Here is a 25748-nt window from a genome sequence, read left to right on the forward strand (position 1 = left end):
ATCGCTGGGACCACGCACGTCCCTGCACACACATGCCGCACATGGCTGGGATCACATGTGTCCCTGCACAGACACATGCTATGCACAGCCAGGATCATGCATGTCCCTGCACACACACACTGCACAGAGCTGGGATCATGCGTGTCCCTGCACACACACGCTGCACAGAGCTGGGATCATGCGTGTCCCTGCACACACACGCTGCACACAGCCAGTATCACGCGTGTCCCTGCACACACACACTGCACAGAGCTGGGATCACGCGTGTCCCTGCACACACACGCTGCACATGGCCGCGATCACACGTGTCCCTGCACACCCATGCTATGCATGGCTGGGATCACATGTGTCCCTGCACACCCATGCTATGCATGGCTGGGATCACATGTGTCCCTGCACACGCATGCTGCACATGGCCATCATCACGTGTGTACTTGCACACACACGCTGCACACAGCCGGGACCACGCGTGTCCCTGCACGCACGAGCTGCAAACAGCCGGGATCACGCGTGTCCCCGCACACACGGCCGGCACCCCCCCCCCCCGCCCTCCCTGCCTGTCTCCCCGCGGGCAACGCCCGGAGCAGAGCAGAGCAGGGCAGGGCACAGCACAGCACAGCACAGCACAGCACAGCACAGCAGCGCAGCGCAGCGCGGCCGCCCGCCGCGGTCACGGGGCGGCGCCGGTACCTACTTAAGGCGGCGGCGGGGCGGCGGGGCGCGGCGGTCGCGCTCACCATGGCCGAGGCCTTCGCGGGCACCTGGAAGCTGGTGGATTCGGCCCATTTCGATGACTACATGAAGGCGCTGGGTGAGCGGGGCGGGGGGGGGACCCGGACCCGGCCCCGGCCCCGGCCCCGGCTGCCCGCGGGCGCGGTTGAGCCATGCGACCGCTCTTCTATTTTATTTTATTTCATTTTATTTTATTTTTCCCCCCTTTATATCTCACCTCCCCAGCAGCCGGGATCGCACAAGGGGCTCGTAGCCGCCGCGGCGCCTGCAAGCTGGGAGGGGGCGGGTGGGGGGGGTACTTCCCTTTTTAATGGATTTGGAGAAAAGGGGAGGAAAAATGCGGCTTTGCAAGGGCTGCGCGGCCGCGCTGGCAGCGGGCGGGGGCGATGCCGGGAGCCGCGTCGGTGCGCGGCGACAGCCCGGGGCGCCGGGGCCGGAGGCAGCGGGGACCGGGCTCGGCTTTGCCGGGGGCGCAGCGCCGATGGGGGGGGGGGGGGGGATCCGGATGAGGCCCCCGGTGCTGGGAGAGCAGGCGAGGGGCAGGAGCCGGCCGCCTTGCCCGGGGTGGCCTGGGGAAGGGTCTGTCCAGGCCCCGCTCCCTGCCCTGCCGCTCCCTCGGGGGGGGGGATGTGAGTCTCCAGGCATTCCCAGGGGGTGGGGACAGCCTTTTTTCCCCCCATTTTGGGCCGAGGATGATGGGTGGGGACAGCCTTTTTTCCCCCCATTTTGGGCCAAGGATGAGGGGTGGGGACAGCCTTTTTTCCCCCCATTTTGGGCCAAGGATGAGGGGTGGGGACAGCCTTTTTTCCCCCCATTTTGGGCCAAGGATGAGGGGTGGGGACAGCCTTTTTTCCCCCCATTTTGGGCCGAGGATGAGGGGTGGGGACAGCCTTTTTTCCCCCTGTTTTGGACCAAGGATGATGGGTGGGGACAGCCTTTTTTCCCCCTGTTTTGGACCAAGGATGATGGGTGGGGACAGCCTTTTTTCCCCCTGTTTTGGGCCAAAGGTGATGGGTGGGGACAGCCTTTTTTCCCCCCCATTTTGGACCAAGGATGATGGGTGGGGACAGCCTTTTTTCCCCCCATTTTGGACCAAGGATGATAGGGTGGAGAGGACTGCAGAGCTGGAAGGAGTGGGTGAATGCAGTGCCTCTGCTCTGCTCCATCCTTCATCCCTCCTCCTCCTCACCCCACATCATCCAGGCCGGTCCCTGGCACCGGCTGCGGCTCCTCTGAGCGGCCGCAGGGCAGAGCAGGGGACAGGGGACACCACCTGCCTGGGATCCCGCTCAGCCCCAAAAGCTGGCCCGTTGCTGGAGGATGGTGTTCCCGGGCGCAGGATCTGGCCCTGGGTGATGCTAGCCTTTCCAGGCGTCCCGTCTGCTGCTGTCAGGGCACCCAGAGCCGGGCACCCAGCTGCCCTCCAGCCCCCGTGGCAGCCGGTGGGACACAGCGGGGGCTGCAGGGAGGGAGGAAGGGCTGGGGGTCACCGATGGGCAGGGGCGATGATGAGGATGCACGCTCTTCGGCCCCTCGGCACCACCTCACCGCCCCCTTGCCCCCCCCCGCAGGCGTGGGCTTCGCCACGAGGCAGGTGGCGGGCCTCACCAAGCCCACCACCATCATCGAGGTGGACGGCGACAGGGTCATCGTGAAGACCCAGAGCACCTTCAAGAACACGGAGATCAGCTTCAAGCTGGACGAGGAGTTTGACGAGACCACCGCCGACGACAGGCACGTCAAGGTGAGCCGAGCCACCGGGCCGGGGGGGACCGGGGGCAGTCGAGGTGCCAAGCATCAGCGCTTGGAGAAGCTCTCCAGGGTCCCTCGGAGAGCATCTGCCCTCCACCAAACACCCTCTTGTCAGGCCATGGCCACATCCTTGCGGTAGTTCAAGGCTTGAATCCTCGAGCTCTGGGTCTGTCTCCTCTCTATCCCCTTTTCTTCGAAACTGCTGATCTCCTTGCCCTCAGGGCCTGGTGCTCTGCCCTAGCTTCTCTCAGCAAACCACCTCTTCCCCCCAGTTTGCAGCCAGACTTTGCAAAAAAGCTGTTGCAAGGCGTTGGAGTTGCCGTAACAGCCCCGGGGGATCTACCAGCCGGAGGAGTCGGGCTGCCCGGGCACGGAGCTGCTGGGAAGGTTGTGCAAGAGCAAAAATACGCAACCACCCGCTGCCCAGCCCGGGACGGAGACTTGCTCAAGAGAAACGGAGGGGATGTGGCGGAGCGAAGGCAAATTTTGCCCCGTTTTATAGTTGGCAAGGCGTCCCTGCAGGGAAGGGGTCGCAAGAATCGGGTCTGAGCCTGTCGTTTGGCTGAGGAACGCGTTTCGGGCAGCTTTGGCTGGGCAGATCTGTCCCCCTTGTACAGGGGCACAGAGAGGAGCGGGGCGGCTCGGACACCCCGCTTGGCCGATTCCTATTTAATTCAGGGCAGAAGTAGGGGAACAAACCTGCTTTGGGAAAGACTCGAGTTTCTGCATGGTTTGCTTTCCTGGGCCGCCCCCTTCCTCAGTTGTTTGCTGGGGGCAAAGAGCCAAGTTGGGCTTGTTCCTCCCATGCGAGGGAAGAAAGCTTGAGGGCAGCTAGGGAAATCTAGCTGCAGGGCGAAAGAGCTTGAAAAAGGAGTTAAACCTCTTTTTTTGGCCTCTTTCCCCCCGTGGAGACACTTCCCGTCCCAGGAGTGATCCTCCCCCCCGGCTTTGTCCTAGCAAAGATGTTTTTGCTGAGAACTTTCCCCTCCTGGCCCCGCGTGGCTGCAGGGTCCCACGCTCCATTAAACACGCTCTGCGGGCGGGAGCTGCCCCCCCGGCCCCCCCAGCCGGGCGCAGGCAGGGTTGTGGTGTTGCAAGACGAGCTGGGCGCTTGTAGAGCCACGGTGGAGCAGGTCTCCGTGCAGCTGGGGCGGGTGGTATGAAGCCCCGTTGGCCATGGAAGGGTTGTTGAGTGCGGGGAGGGGTCCAAGGACCCACCGGGACGGCTGTCCCCACCTGGCGCAAGGAGCCACAGCCCCAGGGCTGGGTGTTGTCACCGGGGGGAGGACACCCAGCCTTGGGCAGAGCCGGGATCAGAGCCGCCGCGGTGGCCAAAGAGCGGCCGGGCTGAAGCAGGTGACGAGCGCGAGCGAGGCGGCAGTGCCGAGCAGACAGTGTCTCTCCGTCTGCATCCCGCTGCGGCTGGAGCGGCCCCCCCTCCCCGCCACCCCCTCTACACGGGAGAGCTATTTCCAGGCACGGCTCCGGCTGGTTTCAGGCTCCAGCCACTGCGGCTGGGGGCCGGCGCTGTGCCGGGGGCTGCCCGCCCCGTCTCGTGACGGCGCTTGAAGGCAGCCAGACAGCCGGGGCTGGTGGAAACTATGCTAAACCCCCCCCTGGCAGCGCACGTGCGGCGGGGACGGGGGGGGGAACGACGGCAAGCGGCTCCTCGCAGGCCGGGGACGTGTCCTTCAGCCGCCCCGTGGGGCAAGCGGGAGGGAGGAGAGCTGGGCGCGGGGAGGCTGTGGAGCTGCAGGGAATGGGGTGGGGGGGGGTCTGCTGGGTCATGGGGGGCACCCAAGCCATGGGAGACCTGAACTATGGGGGCACCCCGGCTGCATGGGCACCTGAGCTGGGGGGACATGGAGCTCAGGAGACCCCCAAGCCATGGGGCAGCCCAGATGAGGGGGAGACCTGCGCTGTGGGGGCACCTGAGCTGGGGGACATGGAGCTCAGGAGGCCCCCAAGCCATGGGGCAGCCCAGATGAGGGGGAGACCTGCACTGTGGGGGCATCTGAGCTGGGGGAGAATGAGCCTTAGGAAGACCCAAACCATAGGGGTATGTGAGCCAGGGGACACCTGAGTCATGGGGGTCCCCAGCCATGGGGGCACCTGAGCCTTAGGTAAACCCAAGTTATGGGGAGACTTGCGCTGTGGGGGCAACTGAGCTGGGGTGGGGTGGGGAAATGAGCCTTAGGAAGACCCAGACCACGGGGGTATCTGAGCCCTGGGAGATGCGAGCTGTGAGGGTATCTGAGCTGGAGGGGCACCAAGCCATGCAGAGACTCAAGCCATAGGGGCACCCAAGCTGTGGGGAGACCCAAGCCATGGGGAGACCTGTGCCATGGAGGCATCTGAGCCAGGGTAGGAAATGAGCCTTAGGAAGACCCAAAGCGTGGGGGTGTCTGAGCCATGGGGGACCCAGGTTGAGAGGACACCACAGCCACGTGGGCACCTGAGCTGTGGGGGCACCAAGGCATGAGGAGATGCAAGCCATGGGGAAACCCAAGTTATGGGGAGACCTGTGCCATGGAGGCATCTGAGATGGGGGCGGGGGGGAATGAGGCTTAGGAAGACTGAAACCATGGGGAGCTATCTGAGCCATGGGGGCACCAAGCCATGGGGAGACCTGAGCCCTGGAGGCACCCAAGGTGCAGGGGGCTCTGGGCACATGGGGGGGTGAGTTTTGCTCCAGCCATGGGTGCTGGGGAGGGTTTGGGACAGGGAGAGACACCTTTGGGGACAACTGGGGAAAATAGCGTCCTGGGGGCCGGGAACCTGGCGCAGCAGCCGGACGGCGGAGGGCAGGAGCGGCGCGACGGGAGGGCGGCCGGGGCAGCCGCACCGCCTGTCCTCGCACGACCCCGGGCCCCCCCAAACCAGTTGTCGCGCTACCCTTGGCGGGCCGGAGTCAACGGTGGGGCTGTGCAAACAGCGGGCTGGCCGTGTGGAGCAGGATGAGACCCCAGAGCAGGATGAGGCCCTGGAGCAGAGCTGGCCGCACCGGCCCGGGGCCAGGGAGGGCAGGTCACCGCGGCTGTGCCCACCGCTGGGGGACACCCGGAGCGGTGGCAGCAGGTCTCCGGGGTGGGATTCCTGTGATGCCCCAACGCTTCGGGCCGGCCCTTCCCAAGGCGACGCTGCTCCCGGCCCTGCCCGGGGAGAGCTGGAAGCAGGGAAACCGAAGCCGGAGCCTTTTTCCCCGCTACCGAACCGGGTGCGACGGCCAGTTTCCATCTCTCCCCGCAGTCTGTGGTCAAGCTGGAAGGAGGCAAACTCGTCCACGTGCAGAAGTGGGAAGGCAAGGAGACGTCGTTGGTGCGCGAGCTGAAGGATGGGAAGTTAATTCTGGTAAGCGGATAGAGATGCTGTTTTAGAGCTGCGGTCGCGGCCAGGGGCCGGCGGCAGGTCCCGCCGACCCCCTAACCACCGGGCCGCGGTTTCTTGCCCCCAGACTCTCACCATGGGCAGCGTGGTCTCCACCCGGACCTACGAGAGGGCGTCGTAGAGGCCGCTCCCAGCTCCCCGCCGGTGCCGGACTCATCACCGAGTTGCCTCCTTCCCCTCGGCGGCAGCTCGCGCGCGACTCGCGGTGATGGCGGAGCCCTCTGACCCCATCGGAGCCGTCTGCCGCCCTGATCCCTGTCGTCTCGTGGGGGTGCGTGGGGTTTGGGTTGTTGTTCCGTGGTTGGGGTTTTTTTTGGTTTTGTTTTGTTTTTTTAAATAACGGAAGAACCCACGTGGGGAAATAATAAAACCAATGTTGTTACAGCTCTGCGAGTGGCTTGCTTGGAAAAAGGCTCCTTGACACATGCATGGCGTGGGGGGGATCCCATCCCAGCCAGGGCTTTAGGAGGAGCGGGGCGATTCCAGCCTGGAAAAGGTGGTGGGAGTTGGGCTAGCTTATCACATTGCTCCCCTGTCTCTCCTCGCTGCATTGGAGGTGGTCTCCGCTTTTCCGGCTTGGTGCTAGACGGGATCAATCCCACAGCAGCCCCACTGCTGAGGAGGGGGCTCCGGGGAGGGGAGAGCCGAGAGAGGGGTGTCCAGGCAGGCTGTGACCCTGCCCACCGGCTTGGTGGCCACACGCTCTGGCCTCATGAAGATGTCTCTCCAGGAGGCCCCAAGCCACCTCCTCTTTCTCCATCGCAGCACGTTCTCCCTGGGCACCCGTCAGGGCCTTGCCGACCGTCAGGCAAGGAGGCCATCTGCACTGTGGCACGTGCTGCAGCACGCACCCAGGGCCCGCAAGGCAGCAAGGGGGTTAAAACGGCAGCGAGCCCAGCGGCTTGTCTCAGCTGGTTCCCAAAGCTGTGGAAGTACAACAGGTCACGGAAAAGCACCAAGGGAGGCAAGGTTAACCGAGTCCCCTTTCCTTGGCCACACCTCTGTTGACATACAGCAGAAAGGCTGGCCCACCGGCCAAACGAGCCGGGCACCGGTTCACCAGAGGGCAAGCCTGGAAGCAGGCACAAACGCTCCCGTTAGCCCACAGTGAGGGGCAGGACAAGGGCAGGACCGGACCTTTCAGCAACAGGTAGAGATTGAAACCACAACCGTGCCCACTCTGGAACAGCAGCGTGGGTTACTACAGGTTTTCTAGCTCCCGAATTGTATCAGTAAAACAGCAGTTTGGCCACTGTAGCTCTGTGTGTTCAGGGTTTCTGCTAGTCCACCTACCAACCTCAGCGGGACACAGCTGCAGCAACGACAGATGGACACTCGGCTTGGTTTTTTTTTTCCAGGGGGGATATTAGTTTACTACAGTGGCAGCTCTGCTATAAATCATTCAGGATACAAGCACACACCATTCCAGCAAAAGTAATCTTTCCACCACAAATCCAGACTGGTGCTCTCTGCCAAAGCATCATCTGATGTTATGCCTGACTGCAAAGAAGCCAAGAAACCAAGGTCAAGAGCACATCACATCCAGGTTTGGGAAAGGAGCCTGCCCAAAGGGAGAAACTGCCATGGGGAAGTGGTGGAGTTCAGTGTGGGGCTCGAATCTGTCCTGCTCAGCCCAGGAGAAGCCCAATCCTGCCACAATAGGCTCATACTGGGGTGAGAAGCAGCAGAAAGTGCCAGGTTTTACTCAAGTACAGGGACATAGGCCAGCCTGCTTCTACAGGACGGCCAAGGCCTCCTGCCACCTTAACAGTGAGAAAAGCCACAGATGTGATCGGCACGCAAACACTGTCACTCTCGCTTCCCTTTAGGCAGTGGAGACAGAGGCAATGCAAGTGACTCAGCCAGCCCCTTTTTTAACATCTACTTGAAGAGGGGATGAATTGCTCCCTTCAGATCTCCTCTGTGGTCACCAAGGTCTACAGGGACTAGCCTAGATATGAACTGCAGCACAGGACTGCTTGGCCCTCTGTGATTCCTTCCCCAAAGACCTTTGAGTCCAATTAGAAGATTTATACTTCAGTCACTACTTTATCTTGTTACCAAAACACACCATAAGCCTTGCCTCCCACGCCAACAGGCTTCTTTTAGGGGTCACCTCACCAGCTCCACACCACAGGAAACCTCTAGAAAGCAACCAGGGCTCCTACACAGGGGTTTTTCTCCTCCTTGTCCTAAGCAGACTTTCAAAAAGCCTCTAATGAAAGTCACGTCCCCTCTCGCAGGTACGCCTTTGTTTTACTGCTCAAGATGAAGTGCAGAGCACACAGAAGAAAAAATGCAGTACAAAGTTCAACAGAGATTTGATAAATTTATTTTCCATCATTTACAAAGCCGGCAAATACACCACACAATGTTTACTTAAAATATCTCCGCTCACTGAGTTGCTTCTGAGTCTCCCACCTCAAGTGTTTACAGACAAAATGAATGAAACGGAGGGAGGGTTTCTATACCAAAGCCAAATGGCTCTGCACTGTTACCATGAATGAAGCCCCTCTAGCATGGGGGCAGTTATAATACTGCCTTATGCGGGGAAAGGAAACAGGCAACAGCACAGACATCAGCTGTCCTTTCTCGGAGCTGTTCCGAGATGACGGTACCGGGCTGCGATTCAGTTACCGCATAGTTACACCGATCCAACAAATCACGTGTGGAAAAAGCCTGAGCTGCAGAGGGGTGACTGGTGAGCGCAGAGCTTTAAGGAAGACATAGCCCTGCTGCAGGGTCCAGCAACAACTCCCCCCGAGCTCTCTGCAGGGATTGGTAGGGGGAAGCACGGCCAGGCAGCAGAGCTCCACCTTTTACAGGCAACTGGATCCCGGGGCTGATGTCATGCATGCTCCTTACAGCGGGCTAACACTGTCCAAAGGAGCCGTGCGCAGCACCGGCAGCTTACCGAGCAAAACACGAGGCTACAGGATGGGAGAGGTACTGATGAATGGGTGTAATTAGCCTATTTTTTCAGGCATGCCCGCTGGCCTTGGTGGGAGAAAATGGCAGCCCATGTCTAAGGTGATAGTGGACAACTAGTATCAAAATCTCAAACACCACAGGCTGAGCATTAGTTTTAGAAGGAAATGCCTTGTCCTTGAAGGAACGCACTGATTCAGTTCTGCTCTCCCAGCAGTATTTTCCAGGGACTTGTAATGTCGGTACCCCTTTGCATCTGCTCACTCACTCCTTGTGCTTTTTCTTATGCTTCTTTTTCTTCTTCTTCTTCTGGGCCTTGCTGGCTTTCCCTGAATGTTTGGCCTTCTTGCTGGCTGGCTGAGCCCCATCGCTGTCAGAGTCAGAGCTGTCAGAGTCAGACTCGGAAGACTGCTTACTCTTGTGTTTCTTTTTCTTCTTCTTCTCCTACAGAATGAAAAGAAAAAGCCTTGCACATTGGAAAACTGTCACTTCTGCTCATCAGGGCAGCGAGCCACTTTCCGTAACAGGTGCCTTCAAAGCTGCGACACAGAGCTGAGCCTGTTCTCCAACGTGGACGATACACGCAGCTTCTGCCCCAGCTACTCGGGACTTCACTAGCTATGTTAAACCACAACCGCGTGAGGGGCAACGTAACAGCTATCAGATTAGAGGCGGCGTAACAGAATGTATATCCAAGCCTCAAAAGTGTTGCTCACATCACCATAAGAGAATCCTTGCAATCCCTCCAGGGTCAGGGCTTTCTCAGTTATTTAACGCTATTACCTTTAATACACATTGGCAGGATGAGACCTTTTGCCAACAAAACGGGTTTCTAAAATAGCCAGGCTGGAAGTCAGTAGCACCTCCCCTGACTTCCCCAGAATATCAGTGCACAGAGTCTCAGGAAATTAATGCTAATGCAATGAGCACTACAGACAATGCACCATTCTCCTTGCGGGAAAGCCCAAGCCCAGCCAAAATCCCAGAAATGCCAGCCAGGGAAACAGTCTAGGAGTCTAAAACATCACCATTATGTATCTTAGGTCTATTGAGAGAGGCGAGTTGACTCTGCTCGGCCCCACTCACCCCCCAGCAAGGAAACGCGATGGGTTCTTGCCACGCAACAGCCCCCAGCACAGCTGAGATGGGCTGTATCTGACACCAGCCCTCCCACCACAAAGGCCTAAACCCATTTCTTCAAATTCGAAGCTCCTCTTGACCTTCTCTGGAGAGGAGCTGGGAGGGGGAAGTGCCCTTTAGCAAGCAATAACTGTGCTCTCTTTGCAGAGTCTCCAAACAAATCATATATCCTCCTGCTCTTGCAGCTTCCCACCACTTCTGCACCACACACAGGCAGAAGCCACAGGCATTAATGAGCTCTCTGTACTTTATTTCTGCAAAGCCCCGAGGCAAAAGCTGGAGTTCAAGAGGCACCTGACATTTACATGCAGGATAAGAATAGCTGGTGTTGGAATAAATATTGTAAGAACTTTGAAAGGGATCTAAACCCTCAATTCTGAGGCATCAGACAATAACTACAAAGCAGAGATTACCCTAAAATCAGTACTGCAGTGCGCCTTCCCCTGAAATTGTGTCAGGCAGACAATCCCAAAGCAGACAGACTATCTTATGACACAGTATAGCAATCTGTATATATTTAGACAGCGGTACTGAGGGAGAGGATCCAATTTGCCTGTCCTGGCAGCACGCTCATTTCCACTTGCAAAAACCAGTGGAATGATGGATATCCAACTCCAGGATTTTAATTTAAACAGGAAAACAAGAATTTTAAATTAAACAGGAAAACAAGATCAGAAGGCATCAGCTGGCTTGGCTTGCTTTTGTGGAGAATAAGCAAGCATGAGTCTGACGCCAGTTCAACTTGCCTTTCTGCTTCCCTGAATACCCACAAAATTATTATGCTAACCAGCTCTTGGAACAAAACATAAGGTTTTCAGGGGTATATTTTAGGAAGATACTTTGAAAAAGAAAAAATCTTCCTGAAATAAAATGAGATGCTGTTCTCCAACCCCCACAAAATCCTGGAAAGTAAGTGAAAACAGCATTCGGATGAGCGGGCCCATAAACACTAAGTGATTTCAATATTTTGTAAAGCACATCAAAATTATTAACAGCAGTAATGGTCCCAGCTTTCTGTTCAAGCCCAGCAATACTAGCCTCTAAGAAGATACCACTGATTTCTTCCACAGTCGCATCAACACTAAAAACAGACCTTCCTGTGCAAGAGGGTAACATGAATTTTCATTATAGTTATAAAGAGGACATAAGAAAGAAGCAAAACAGGGTTTCCTGAAGTGGAGACAGGCCAGTAAGACAGACCAAGCCAGTGCAATTGCCCGTGACAGGCTTAGACGCTACCAGCAAGCAAATCTTGATGCTTTGACTAAACCATATACTGGCATTTTTACTTAAAGCAAGCTATACATTCCTGAAGGATATAGGTGTTAACTGCTCTGGAACTGATACACTTGTAAGACTGGGTACAGTTGTTCTGAAACTTGCTGCAAAACAGCATCCTATTCTCCCCCATAATTTAACTATGCAGCCAGGTCCTAATAATTCATGCACTAATGTTAACTGTACTACATTAGCCCAGCTCTTTTCCCCCTCCTCACACTATCTTTTACTGGATGCATTTCATTTAGATTTATGTCATTCTGCTCCAGTAACAGATGCTGCATTCTTTGTGCACTGCCTAGGCCCAGGAATCCCCTCCTGCTACGCGTGAAACTAAAGCATGTAAAAACACTCCCCACAGTTCAGCAGGAGAGATGGCACAGCTCGTATCACACACAGCTAGCAGCAGTAGTAGATGGCACAGCTAGTAGTCCGTCCATCTGTCTTCCCCCCCCAGTTTAAACAGGTTGAAAGGCGGCTTGCTCAGAGCACAGCTGTGGAGAGGCTTTAGGGAGCACCACAGTCAGAGACGGACAGCAGTCTAACGACGGTCCCAAACAAACTTTCGGTGTTTGTCATACAAAAACATCATTTACGTTGTTCTGTGTAATGGGAGAAGTCTGGAGTCCCCCAAGCCAACAGCTCGGCTTATTATCCTTGCCAAGAGGGTCCCCAGCGATCTCAAGACCATCCTTCCTAGAACAGCCTTGCTGTAAATCAGCCCTGCCTTGGCAGGTCTGCTAGTGCCATGCACTCATTTGGTGAAGAAAGAGAAAGGAGCAGCAAGCCCAAAGGCTCAGTTGTGTAAGTCACAGGATTTCAGACAAAACGAGTCCTCAGGGAGGCCTCCCTCCTTGACCAGCTGCTGTCCGCCCACAGCCAACCCAGAAGAACAACTAAGCCAAGGAGAGAAAACGACTGTATGATTACACAAGGGGAACAATAGTGACTGGCAGTAGATTTACAAGAGACACCCATACAAAAATGAGAACAACCCATCTGGGAAAATATTTCCACCTGTTCCAACATGGCCAGGCACAGCACAGGGCCGTGCACGGGTGCTGCGAGGTGTGAATCCTGCACCGACAGATTTTGAGGGCCCCACTGAGTCACTTCACCTCCCTCAGATGCCTGCAGGTGCTGCCGGAGGCTTGCTCCACACCCACCCTACTCAGGGTAAAAACCACACCACACAACTCTGGCTGATAATTGGTTGGAAAATGTCTACATAAAGGAAACTCGAATTGCACAAGGAAGCACAAGAAAGGCAGCATGGGCATATTCATCCACTGGACTGCAAGCTAAGAAACTAGCACTTATCTGGAAGCAAGGAAAGCCAGAAGTAGCTACTGAACACAGTATGAAAAAAATGGGTAAAGAGGGAAAAATCCCCTGCAATAACCCACTTTACACCCTGATTCTGCCTGCTTTGCTGTAGACTTCAAGGTGCTTCTAGCTCAAGTAGCTCACCGAGGCAGGTGAGAAGGTTAAAGTCCATGCTCTAATTTAGGCAGGCATCAATAGGGAGGGCACAGGGTATTTCATTAAGTTGCTGATAGCCCTCCAATGCCTCCCTTAAGCTTCCCCTGAAAAGCAAATTGTCACAAAATTGCTCTGGAAAAAAGAAGCACTTCAGTGCCGAGAGCACAGAACAACCTCTGCATACACATGGATAAGAACAGAGCACAAGGGCACAGGAATTCAGACACTGCTTTGTGAGATGCTCGAGCTAAGCTAGAATTAGCCGGGGTGATTGTGAGCAAAGCTACAGCAAGGATACAGATAACTACAAAGAGAAGGCTGGGTTCTCCTAGCTCTTCCCCAGGAGACTTTTCTTCCATTAGCTTCAGCCACTTTCAGGACAAGTTCATTTCTATATGAAGATTAATATACTGGCTTACGGGAAGACAAGCTGAGTCGGTACAATTTCATTTAAAAAGACACAGTCTCCTGTAACAGTAGGGACACAAGAGGCTCAGCTAAAGACATCAATTTAGCATGGATTGTGTGTGTCATCGCACCAGATACAGGCTATCAATTAAGGGCACAGAAGAAAGGGAACGAGTAGCTTATTTAATGTGAAACAGAGCGACTATTTTAGGGAGATGGAATGGCAAAGGTAAAATGCAAGACTTTGAGCTGCACATCTATCCAAGAATCCTCAAGGACTTCAGAGGAGAGGGTGGAGGACTTAGTTTACTATACACCCAGCAGATCTTCCGCAGGTATCAGTTTTTGTAGCTCCATAATAGCACTATGACAATCGATGTCTTTCAAGATTTGCCAAAGTCTAGATTTTTCTGTGAGACAACACTAAAGTCATCACAAAATCCCTTATCCACAGACTAAGGGTAGGACCAAGTCACAACAGTCTTTAGAAGATGATGATGGTAAAGAGTTAAATCTTTCAGAGAAAAGGATGCAGCAAGGAGAATTTTCTCAAGCTTTTCCAGTCTGTGCACATGGTGAGAAAGTTTGACAAGACCTTATAACAGAGTTTCATTCCAGAGCTTGGGAAACTTCTCAGCGTGTGAAGGCTAAAGACAAGACAGGATGTCACATCAGTCTCTTCAGGATGACAGAGGAAATAAAAGTACACATGTGGACTTTGTGCTGGCTAAAAAAAAAAAAATCACAGTCTCCTTTTTAGGACAGTCCTATTTTAACAGCCAAACCATTCAGACCAACACAGGACAATACTTCCAGATTGCTAATGCAAACGCCACAGCAAAAGCACACAACTGGGCAGCACTGGACATTAGAGAACAGTCTAGACCACAAACATTGCGGGGAGTAAAGCTGTTACAGAAGAGTTCAACATTTTCTGTACCACGAGACAGTGGTGCTCTAAAATCATTCCGTACAAGTGATATCCTTCTATTAGACTGCCAATTTCTTTAAACCCAGCATCCTGATACTGAATAGTAAACACTAAACTGCCTTCCTGTGCCCTACTGGTTGCTAACTACACTGAACTGATCCCAGAGCTTACCATCATCGCACAAGAGGGGAGTGTTTCTCTGGTTCATGCATCAGAGACAACAGTGCCAAAATAAAGGCTGAATTTCTGCCCTCAGCTACAGCAGCAAAGCCTCGCCGCACCCTAGCTGCAAATTGGCCTCCAGAATTGATCCCTGATGATGGATGAAGCTCAGGCTAAGCTCAGCTCTGTTCTAAAGCCACACCCAGGCATTTGCCCAGTATTGCAAACGCTGTGCTTGCATAAATATCACAATTTTGTGCAAACAGACTCCAAATGTAAAGATGCTCAGAGAAAGCCAAGAAATACGGAGGCTTGGATGTTATGGTTCTTCATGCGTCTTGTCCAATTCATGCAAAAATTATAATTCTAGAAAGTGGAACCAACTTGTCTTGAAATCTCTAATACATAAGACTTGTGTTGGGAACTAGCAAACAGAAGAGCAACAGACTGAGTTAGAGCTGGCTAAAAGAGCTGGCTTTCATACTATTGTAGATATTCTGAAAAGGCGGTGCTAGGAGTCAACCATACTAACACACCAGGCTCTGTTTCCTGTTCTTCATAAGGAGAATTGCTTGGGGCTGTGTTTTAGAAGGAATGAACTCTCGTAACATTCTTAAAGGTATTTGATTTTGAGATAAGAGGGGAGTGTCCAGAACTCTCCAAGAAGTTTAAATATTCTTTCACCAAACCCTCTGTGGAGTTACGATCTCATTCTGAGAATTTATGTTTGCCCTTGTGAAAAATTAAAATGGATTTCCAGGATTTCTGCATCTCCAAAAAAGGTGCCAGTATACCTGCTAGGTTTTTATTCTTAATATAAAGGGAACTTTCACCATGCCAGCCTAATTCCAAACCAGATTTATCATGTAAATCCTAGGATATTATTCTATCCCTTGTTTAAGAACTAGTTAGAATTAATCTGATGAGAAGAATCCAGCATATGGCCATTTATGTAAATATAGCAAAGTTTAGAAAAGCATAGAAGAGGACATAAGAGAACAGCATACACGCGAAGAGAGTGAACGTGGCTGTGCTATGCCTTAAGCTAATGCTATTTAAGAACTAGTAAAACAAGTAGTAGGCTAGGAACTAGAATGGACTACGGCTTGATGAACTACAGGTCACTGAACAAGCAACGATTTAAGAAGGTGTGGTTTTAAGCAAGGAGACAACATCTGCAGTAAGACTTCAAGGAAGTCTTTCACATGACAAGAGAAACAGTGGCAAACTGCAGAAAAGCAATCGCAGGTCACATTTATCATGCAGCTCCAATGACCTTCACAAAACTACACCAGGGATAAATTAATCAATGCATCTGAGCAGAAGATGGGACAGCTGTGTCAAATGTAAATGAAAGGGGGTTACTCCTGGTGTTGAGAACAGTAGACTTTTTCTTGAAAGACAGACGAGGAGAAGAATCAGTAGGGTTTATTTTTTCTCAGCACGCCTCCCTCCTACACAAGCTCAGTACAGGCACACTGCAGTGTTCCCATAGGAGTTCCTTCACCCTGTGACCCAAAGAGAATAAAAGTGAAAGGGATGCAGTAACATGCTTGAGCAGCTGTCAGAGACTCTTCAGATGCTCTCCGATACTTCCGCATAGCTCTGTGACAGCAGTGTCTGAGCTTCTCCAAGTTATTTATTTTCTCAGGGTCAACAGGAGACAGGACAATGCTCTCACATGCATAATACTAAGACGGTGATCTGTAACCAGGAAAACTTGTGCCCAAGATCACACCAGAAGACTAAGCTGGTGCACAGAGCTGAAGTCTTCAGCTGCCTTTTCTCCAGTGGATGCTGCAGGGCTCAGGCAGAAGAAAAGTGAAAACACTGAGTTCCTCAGTTCTATCTTGGTCATGATTCAGGTGGTCTAAAACCCACCTGTGGGTGTGAAGTTAATAATAGAAGGACCACTTTTTCTGAGAGTCTTACAAGTTGTGATAAGAGCAGCAAACCAGACAAACCAGGAAGAATCTAAGGCTAGCTCTGGGAACCATACTGCCAGCTATATAACTCTGGGCATAAACAACTAATGATGGTGACCATGGGAAAGGCAAACAGAGAATACAGGGGGTGAGGACCCCAGAGTATCTCTGTAAGGAGAGGGGATAGCACCAAAGGACTGCAATGACACATCAGATCAAGGAAAGAAAATAATGATAATTAACAGCCAGGAAGGTTAGTACTACTGCTACGTCATTAAATGGATGCTTGGTACATAGGGAACTGATAGGTATTTATTTAAAAATTGCAAGCTCTATTTTTACGCTACAAACACTGGACAGGACCTGGTCAGCAAAGCAATCGTTACTAGGTAGACTGAGCTATTTCGATTTTGTGTAAACCCCCTTGGGGCTCCATGCAAGCAGAGAAGCACATGGTGGCTCCCAGAAAAGATCACAGCAGGCACCCGAGACAACAAGGAAGCTATTCATTCTGAGGATCCCACATCCTGTCTCCAAAAAGCTCAGAGTTTTATTTTCCAGCATTGGAAAACATCTGAAAGCCTTTGATCTCCTCCTTGAGAAGGGAGGAGATCAAAGGAACAAGCAACATTTAAAGGAAGGCTGATAATCCACAGATGAAAAAACTAGTAACGAATTCAGGAAAGTGACCCACATATCCTGTAGTCTCAGCGGGGCAAGACTCCACAGGGAATCCCTACCCTCGGTGGGCAGGCATTGATAAGATAAAGGAGTATTTGTGCACCTCTTAATATAATTCTTCCCAGTAGCATTTGAGTAATAGTTACTTCCACTGTAAAGCAAAGCAAACCTTTAAAAGATAAGCCACCCTCACTCCTAGAGGGAAGAGAGTGAAAGGCAAGAAAGTCAAGCCTGCTCAGGTGTTACCAACAGCCTGGTCTCGCACCACTCCACAGCGAGACAGAAGCCTGATGTTTTAAGTAGGGAAAGGTGAGAGTCGCAGTTAGGCTGGGATCCAAGACATGACTCGGTTCAGTTGCCTGCTTCCAAGATCGGAATAAAAAGAAGAGCACGTGCATTTTGTCTGCAGAGTGCTGCTCTTATGCTGCTGTACAAGTCCACGACATTCCTTGAGTAACAGCCTGTATCTCGGGAAAGCAGAGCACACCTCTCAGGATGGAACCAGCTGCCAGGATCTACAGTCAGAGAAATCAAGCTCCCACTACCGGATGAGCTGTCCTGAGCTCTACTGGGCAAGTAAGAACTGCAGATTAGGAATCAAATTAAAGTTAATATAATTTTGTACTGATTCTCGGGCAGAAATGGGTATGCCACAGGGCAGAGGCAAACACAAGGAAAATCACTACACACTCGACTTCTGCTCTGGTGCAGCCGCCACCTACAACCCCCCAAACAGCACCTCTCCTCTCAGGTGCGGATGTACCAAAGCTCCAAAAACCACCTTACCAATGAAAAACACGACTGGAAGTGAGACTTCAGTTCCCAGTGTCACTCTGGGTTGATTTAAATGCAGGCTGCCATCGAAACAGACTTGTCCTTTCCCTGTACCTACTATTTGCACTCTCTTGTACTAGTACTCATACAGCCCCACAGCAATCCAGCAAGAACTAAGCCCTCAGAAGTCAGTTCTCACCATGCAAATGCTAATGCTGTTACCACGCCTCTCTTGTAAGAAGGGCACAAATCTATTGCCAGACCACACCTTGCTACCTCTGCCGAAGTTTTCCCTCTCTTCAGCCTGCCCTGTTTCTAGGCATTAGAAATCCCACCACCTTCCCTGCCTGTTGCCACTCTCCAGGGATACAGACAGACCAAAGGGCTGGTGGGGGGGGGAGAGAAGGCTTTGGAAGCATAATAGCAAGTTGGACTCAAGCTGTGAAGGAGCTAATGGAACAGTTTATTTACTTAAATCCAGAATTGGAACACTCATTTCTGCATAAACAGACTGACCACCAGACACTTCTGCTTCGGATTCAAGTCCCACCTACTTTTTATACCCTTTGTGCTGTCCCAGCACACTCTTGAAGCCAGAGTTCAAACACTGGACATAAACGGTCTCATCTCTTGAAGTGTTCATGTGGACAAAGACTACTTTAGAGCCTAGAAATGCAATAAGCTCCTTGTGCAAACACAACCTATGATTTTACCCTGGCATATGCAGATAAGCCTAGTTCACATCACATAGGTTGGGTCAGGATACCTGCTGCATCAAGGCAGCAGTGGGCATTTAGTTCAGGTTAAAGACAGGTGAATGGACAACAGCAGTGAAAGAACAGGGGAGACAGAATTATTGGCAAGAGTCACAGAAATTCAGAAAACTTAAGTAGGGCCTCACAAAGGCCAAGAAAAAAATCCCTTTTTCTCACTGTAGGGCCTGACAGGGCTGTGCATTACGGTACAAAACCGCACTAGAGATAGTTTTTAAAGGAGATAGTCTCTCTTTTTTTTTTTTTTTTAAACTAAAAGCAGAAAGTAAGAACTGCTAAACAGTCTGCAGAAGAGATTCCTGTTTGCTACAGAACCTGCACAAACAGAGCCACTTTCTTTCTCAGCCCAGAAATGGCTATTTATATTCACCTTGCTGTAGTAAATCACAGATGTAACTCTACTGAACAACACATTTGGCCCACTTTTCTAGGCCAGCAAAAGTGCACCTTGTACCTTCTTTCTTTTTTTTGAAGAATCATCAGCCAGATTGCTCTTTTTATCTTTTTCATGTTCTGCTGTAGCTGCCTCCTCTTCCTCCTCTTCTGGAATCAGGCTATATTTGGTACCTCCAGGCTGCATGAAACACTCCTTGGCAAAATGACCTGCAAAACAGCATTCAAAGTAGTAACCCAGACCTTTTTAAAAACTGCATTTCAGATAAAGTGCTGACTACAACCTTTTTATTATTAGTCACACTATGAGAACCTACACTGCACTTTTTTCCCCTAGCGTTCCAACTAGTTTTACAAGTCCAGAATAAACGAGCCAGCGGAACAAGTGCAACGCAAGTCATTCTGAAAAGATTAATCAGGCAAAACTAAGACACTCTTGTCTCAACAGGGAAATTAGTAGAGACGTGTCCAGGCAATGGCTTAAGCAGCACAAAAAAGTGGATGGGAAAGGGAGTCAATTGGTGCGATAGACATCTGGTAAATGAGACCAAAGTCACAAACACATGGGAGATCAGCTCAATCTGGTTCTACTTTGGAGACATCAAAGTTGATCTATTAACAGTTGTAGTGGAAACTGCACTTAGATAGCATCTCCCCGGCTCTTATGAGTAAACATCATCATTAAAAAGTAGACTGCAAATACCTAGAATCTAGTTTAAAGTTTTGAAGGTTCCTTAAAATAGTATTTTAAAGATAGTTATCTGCCACTACAGAGAACCATATTAGTGTTTAGAACAGCTGTTTTTAAAACCATTTCATTAACCTTATCCAGCATTAACCTTATTAACTCCAGCATAACCACTACTCTGTGACCAAATAACATAAGACAGTAAGTAAGATGCAGTAAAAATTCCACGTACAAAAAGACTTTACTAACTTATACTTAAGCAACTTGCAGCTAGTCAGCAAAAGCTACTAGAAAAGGCATAACTTAGGCCAACTTTCCATTTCTATACTGAGCAAAACAAAAGTCTCACCAGGTAAAAATGTTTGTTTTCAGCACTGAGAGAGCTGCTCACAAGCTAACAGTGTTCCTAACAACCAACCAGCATAGTAATTTCCATTGACCTTTCTTGCCATAATTAATCGATTTAGTTGAGGCTGATGTTTATGTCTTAAAATGCAAAACTGGAATAAGAGCTCAGCTGTAAGGTGCATCAAAACAGACACAAGAAGAAGAGAACTGTGCTCAGCAGAATGATTCCTTAGAGGAAGCTCAAATGGATGCGATTTTAAGAAACAAATCTTAATAGAAGGAGCTCATTTAAGTCTTTCCTTAACAAAAGAAGAGTGATGGAAAATGCAGTTGTCCTTTAAGAGACATCTGGAAGTAAAATTCAGTCCCTATACAGTGAGACACAATCACAAGGCAGCCATCACTACAATCATATCTACAGGTCAAAAATCTAGTTAGAACTAAAGTTAAGTCAAAAGATGAAAACAACCCTACATGAATATACCTTTGCAACCACATTTCTTGCACACAGTGTTCAAGACAGCTTCAAGAGTGATCTTCTGACTAGTGTAGTCTCTGAACGTACGTTTCTTCCTCTCATCCTGACTGGAAAGAGAAGAAAAGTTCAATTTTCAATCCACCTTCACCATTAAATCCATATGCTTACATGGACACAGTCTAAATAAAGTGGTTTATAAGTATTGTTCTAAAAGCACCCCTTAGTCAGCTACACCAAAGAATGGAGCTGACCAACTACTCATTAGAATAACATTAACATTGTTAATGCACATTATTTGGCCTCTTCTATTTCTGAGCTCCACTGAACACTCTCCAAACAAAGCAGGCAAACGTAAGAAGCTGCAGTTACATTCTTTATACTAACATTTTTATTATGTAGGTAAACATATACACACTCCTACTTGCCAGGATAAAAACAAACAAATTTTACTTGACCTGCAAGAGATATCACAAGAAAAGACACATAAGGAAGTTCTGACAGATCCAAGCACTTAAGGAGAATATTTGATTTCACTGAAGTGAAAACGAGATGAATCCACAGCTGGAATGAACAGTTCTTCCACCAAAAAGCACGTGGCCATCAAAAAATGCAAGAACTAAGATCCTGCCTGGCTGTGAAGGGCTGGAGTTTCCAGCAGCTCTCCCTCCACCAGCTCCTGCCAGCCTTTAACCAGCATGACCAAGAGAGTAGCTTCAGTCACGCCTTCATCTAACCAGTCCATCTCCAAAGGGGCTCAGCAGGGAGCACCCCTCACCCTCCAAAGGAGGGAGGGCCTGAAGAACTATTATGGTAGAAAGGCCAGGAATGAAAGGTGGTAACAGCCTGTCTTATCTATTATACTGTGCTCAGTAGATTTACCTACTCAAGGGAAACATTGTTTGGATCCAGGTCTTTTCCTGTTCCTTGGTTTACGACCTTCATGGAGAGGGAAAGTTTCAGTTTGTCGTCCTTCATCTGAAAGAGAAAGTTACGGAGCAAGACGAGGAAGTGACAGTGATGTTAACTAATACAATCTGCCAGGTCACCTATAGAGAAGGAATATAATTTTCAGCACCGAAAGGAACTACTAAAGCAAGGATACAATGTGAAAATCGTTTTGTTCTATTGTATTTTATCTATATTTACATTTTTGAGTATTCTAGTTAATAAAACAGAGTACGTTAAGCAGCTACCTCAGAAATAAGACAACAAAATCAAACTATAGGTCCATTCAGATTAACACTCTGCATTTAATAAGAGCAAACCCAAGTACTGGAGAAGAAAGGGTATGTTTAGGAATCTTTCTATAATTCTCAAGTAATCCACCCACAAGGGAGTTTCCTCTGGACCTTTAGCAGATTTGCACCCTGAAAAAAAAGGCTCTCTATCCCCTTTCGCATTCCTATCCTCTTAGGAGGTTAGAAGCTTTTTAAGTATCTATATTAGGGGTTTACTCTTTTCTGAATCCTAATAAGCCCTTGATCACCACATTATCACTTTAGAAACAAGAGCAAAGGTCACGACTTTTAAATCTTTCTTACAACTTTCCATATATTCCCTAATGTTCCTATCTGTCCCGTTTTGCCTACTTGTGAATTCCATGCACTCGCTTGCACACAGGCTAACAATGAACTCTTTTACTGTCCACCTCTCCAACATGTTCCTGCCCTCTGCCTCAAAAGCAGAGAAGCCAGGAATCCCAAAATTATGTTTCAGATAAAAATTTCTTTATTAAGCTACTGTTTTCTTCACAAAGTTTTTTTTTAAAAAAAGTCCACACCACAGATCGTCACAAAGCATCCATAAAGTCCTTCATATAGTTTTTATATACTGTGTAAATACACACCAAAAGGTTCTAAACCTGTTTCTTTTATCTTCCACAAAATAAATACATTGGTTTTTTATGTCAACCCTATTATTAGCATTCAAAAAAAATGAAACATGTAAAGCAATTGACAAAATCCTCTCATCTCTAGAAGGCAGCAAGTTTCAAGCTAGCTGCATTTGCAAAAAGAATTAAACCCCCCCCGCCCACACACAAAAAACACCTTCCCACCCTTCTTCCCTAAAAAACATAGTCCACTTCCATTGTTTCAATGGCTCACCAAAGCCTTTATTCCAAGGAATCTTTACCTACAGAAGACAGACCTAGCATCACATCTTTTGTGCACCAAAAAGCAATATAGTAAAGCGCAGAAAATAAAATATACCCCTCTTAAAAAAAAAAAAAAAAAAACAGTACTTTCTCTTGTGCAAAATTCACTGCCAATGATCTTTCCTTGAAAATAAAAAAGACTCAGCTTCTTCTAAGAACGGACCTGTCTCTCACAACTGTTAATAAACTGTGCTTATATTGGCTCTCATCTTACGATCCTCTCAAATTGCTCATCTGGCCACCAATCACACAGTTATGAGAGTATGAGCTGCAAATAGGTATACAGGAAAAGAAAGGAAAGCGTTGTGTTGCTTTTAAGCCCAAAGCTTTTATGGATTGCATTGTGGTAAGCCAGAGAAGGTCAGTTTTCAAAGTCTCATCTGAAGGTGAGCAGAATTCATCTGTTTGTAAAATAGAACATATAAGACATTTGACAAAGCAACCAGAACACTCTGCTTCTGCATACCTAATAGTTCTCAGTTTACTGGTTTTGCAGAATACTTTATTTACGCAGTGTTAAAGAAACAAGAATTAACGTTACCTCTTTTCCAATAAGTTTCACCCATACTTTGTCTCCAACATCGACAATCTCTGAGGGCTTATCCACACGGCAGGATGACATGTGAGTCTTATGAACAAGGCCTGGTCATATTTTTGGAAGAGAAGAAAGGAAAGAAAAAAAGTCTCTACTGAATGTCAGTTTTGTCCTCTAGGAGTCAGAGGGCACATACTAAGAGGCTTCCTTAAGCAAAACTAAGCATCTAGTTTCCCAAACACATTATGCAGATGTGAATCAGTTGGTTTAATCAGTTTGTTTCCAAACATATAAAAGCTCATCAACATTTGCTCCAAATTTACTCTATGCTATTAGGCAGTATGGGCGACATACGGCAGAACAATAGATGTCAGAAGAGACAGAGGAGGCTTCGAAGAAAGCACAGCACTCCCCAAACGTGTATAGTTGCATATTCCCCCTTCCCACCACCATCACTACAGAAACGATCCTGAAGTTTCCAGCATGAATCAAATGCAAGCAAAACTATCGGATCTGATCAAGCCACAAGCAACAGGGAGACACATCCTCACAGCCTCCAGGCTGGATTCATCAGTCCAAATTTTCATTTGTGCCCAGACACTCCCGGGGCTGGATGATTCAGCTCTGTGTGCAATGAGCTGCTGCCCATTACTGCTAATCAAGACACCAGCTCCAGAAATGGAAACTGGACCGTCCATATTTAAGATCTTAAGTTACAGTTCGTCAGAGAAGCAGGCCCTGACGCAGCATCTTTGTACTCGAAATACCAGGTGCCCACATGGAAAAAAATTTTCATTTCAGCAGGCATTAACACCTCTCTATTCCTGTCAGTCCTCCAAAACTAACAAAAGCACTGGGGAACAAAGAGTATGTTTCACGCATCAGCAGCGCAATACTTTGCTGGCAATGTCAAAACTACTAAAAACCCAGGCTGACCGGATCTTCTGTTGTGCTTGCAAGGTCATACAGCCAGGATTTTTTTTTTTTTTTTTTAAACTTACACAAATGACATGTGGGCTACAGGATTATACAAGGAAGGATAAACATAGAAATAGACCTTGATGTCTAGGCTTATATTTCATGGCATGTTTACATCTCAAAGAAACACCCTTCCAGTAGTCATACTTCCATCCAAAAACTTGTATTAGAACTGGCAGTAAAGTGTGCACTTCAAGACGAGAGTGGAGAAGTGGTTATTCATATACATATAAGCACTTGACAGAACATCCAGCTTAAATTGCTCCTTTGTAAGACTATTTTATTTTACTTCGCAGGTTTCCCACAACCATAAACAAAACTAAGTCAGCTTTTCTGGATTTTTTATTTGAAGTCCACTTCAGTCATCTTTATTTAATTTGCAAGCTAGTTAGAAATAAGTTGGTCAAATTACATATCTTTAGGAATCTTCTATAGTTTGTCTATACCTTAAGATGATTGTCTAAGATGCCCTGAAGTTACGGAAAAAAAAAAAAAAAATCCACACTTGTAATCCTCTGAGTCTTTTACTCTGAGTCTTATTAATGCAAATGTACCACTACACTTTAAGCCATTTGTGAGAACCTGCATTTCTTTTTCTAATTTAACAACACTTTTTCTGAGCTAGCTGATAAATCGGTGAAAGAGAAGAAGTTCCAGTATTTTTCCAGAAGCTGTCAAATCTTTCATCCTGAGGATGACTGCAGGGCCTAAACAAGTCAACATGAAACTAAGTCTGCACAAACTAAGAGAAACAAACCTTGTTTCCTGCAGCCTGGGATTTTGATAAATGCCCCATATTCTGTCACAGTAGCAACCTGCAAAGAAAATCAATACAATATCTGAATGAAAGAGACTCAGTAAAAATCCCGTTTCCCAAGCCCCCAGTTAAAATATGCACAAGAAAAGGCTAAAAAGTTCTCATATTTTCCTTCAGTTTTAGATTTCAGGGATGGTGAGAAACAACACTCCTTGATAACTCTGGAGCACACGTGGCCAGCCAACCAAAACATACACACACATATATATGTGTACACACACATACATGTTTATTTACACAAATGAGCAATGCAGCTGACAGTTACCCAAGCCACCACTGAACTAACCAGCCGTTTAAACAAAAACAAACAAACCACATTGCATAACACTCCCCAGTGTCCTGGCTATAAGCCACAGCCCTGTCACGCACCTCTCCTTGGAAGATAGCGTAGAGCTCCGGCAGCGGCTCCATCACTTCGGACCTCACAGGAGGCACTCGCGCAAGCCCCGGGGCGCCCCCCACAACGCTCCTCTGTCGCCTTCTGGCCGACTCTAGTTGAACTCATCGCATGTTACTGCCCTGTGGAGCAACCACATCTGCAACCTGCGTTCAGAAAGATGCCTTTTAAAAAAAAGGGATATATTTAATTAACACTTAAAAACAGCTCCTGCCACCAGACCAATTAACAAATCGCCTTCCTTAATCTAGTCTGAATTAGGCTACAATGCGACACTGACTGCTCGCGCAGGGTCGCGCCGGCTGCCGGAGCCTCCAGGCCGCGGGGCGGCTCGGCGGCCCGCACCGCTGCGGCAGGCCCCGGCCGCGGTCCCAAGCAGCACCGAGCCCAGCCAGGCCGGAGCCGCACGGAGAGATCCGGCCTCGCCGCGACCAGATCAGGGCCCGAGCGAGCGCCCGCCGACGCAGTTACTCACCCCCACCCGGCGCCGCCGCCATTTTGCTCCCTCCCGCTTCCCCCTCTCCCCGAGGCAACGCGGCGCTCCACCAACCGCCGCGCGCGGTGATTGCAGACGACACCCGAGGAACCAATCATATTTACCTATAT

General features: G+C 49.4%; 2 protein-coding genes across 5 annotated transcripts; one reads left to right on the plus strand and one right to left on the minus strand.

The window, feature by feature from the left end:
- The first annotated feature begins 645 nt into the window (after positions 1 to 645).
- Positions 646 to 6255, plus strand: FABP3 (fatty acid binding protein 3). The gene is made up of 4 exons (XM_026096715.2): positions 646 to 811; positions 2304 to 2476; positions 5734 to 5835; positions 5939 to 6255. Exons 1-4 carry the CDS (start codon positions 739 to 741, stop codon positions 5990 to 5992), a joined length of 402 nt encoding a protein of 133 aa, XP_025952500.1. The 5' UTR covers positions 646 to 738; the 3' UTR covers positions 5993 to 6255.
- Positions 6256 to 8180: 1925 nt separating this feature from the next.
- ZCCHC17 (zinc finger CCHC-type containing 17) lies at positions 8181 to 25712 on the minus strand. 4 transcript variants are annotated; one of them, XM_026096659.2, is made up of 8 exons: positions 25618 to 25712; positions 25115 to 25306; positions 24686 to 24743; positions 22957 to 23057; positions 21144 to 21235; positions 20267 to 20367; positions 18808 to 18956; positions 8181 to 9243 (listed from the first exon to the last, which is right to left on the minus strand). In XM_026096659.2, exons 2-8 carry the CDS (start codon positions 25154 to 25156, stop codon positions 9064 to 9066), a joined length of 723 nt encoding a protein of 240 aa, XP_025952444.2. In that variant the 5' UTR covers positions 25157 to 25306; positions 25618 to 25712; the 3' UTR covers positions 8181 to 9063. The 4 variants fall into 4 exon arrangements, with proteins under 4 accessions (XP_025952444.2, XP_025952447.2, XP_064381001.1 ...); XM_026096662.2 differs by having other exon boundaries at positions 9107 to 9243; positions 18801 to 18956; XM_064524931.1 differs by lacking the exon at positions 8181 to 9243 and adding an exon at positions 13272 to 13834.
- Positions 25713 to 25748: the final 36 nt, after the last annotated feature.

Source organism: Dromaius novaehollandiae, chromosome 23, assembly GCF_036370855.1.
Source record: "Dromaius novaehollandiae isolate bDroNov1 chromosome 23, bDroNov1.hap1, whole genome shotgun sequence".
In the NCBI taxonomy this organism is placed as follows: Eukaryota; Metazoa; Chordata; class Aves; order Casuariiformes; family Dromaiidae; genus Dromaius; species Dromaius novaehollandiae.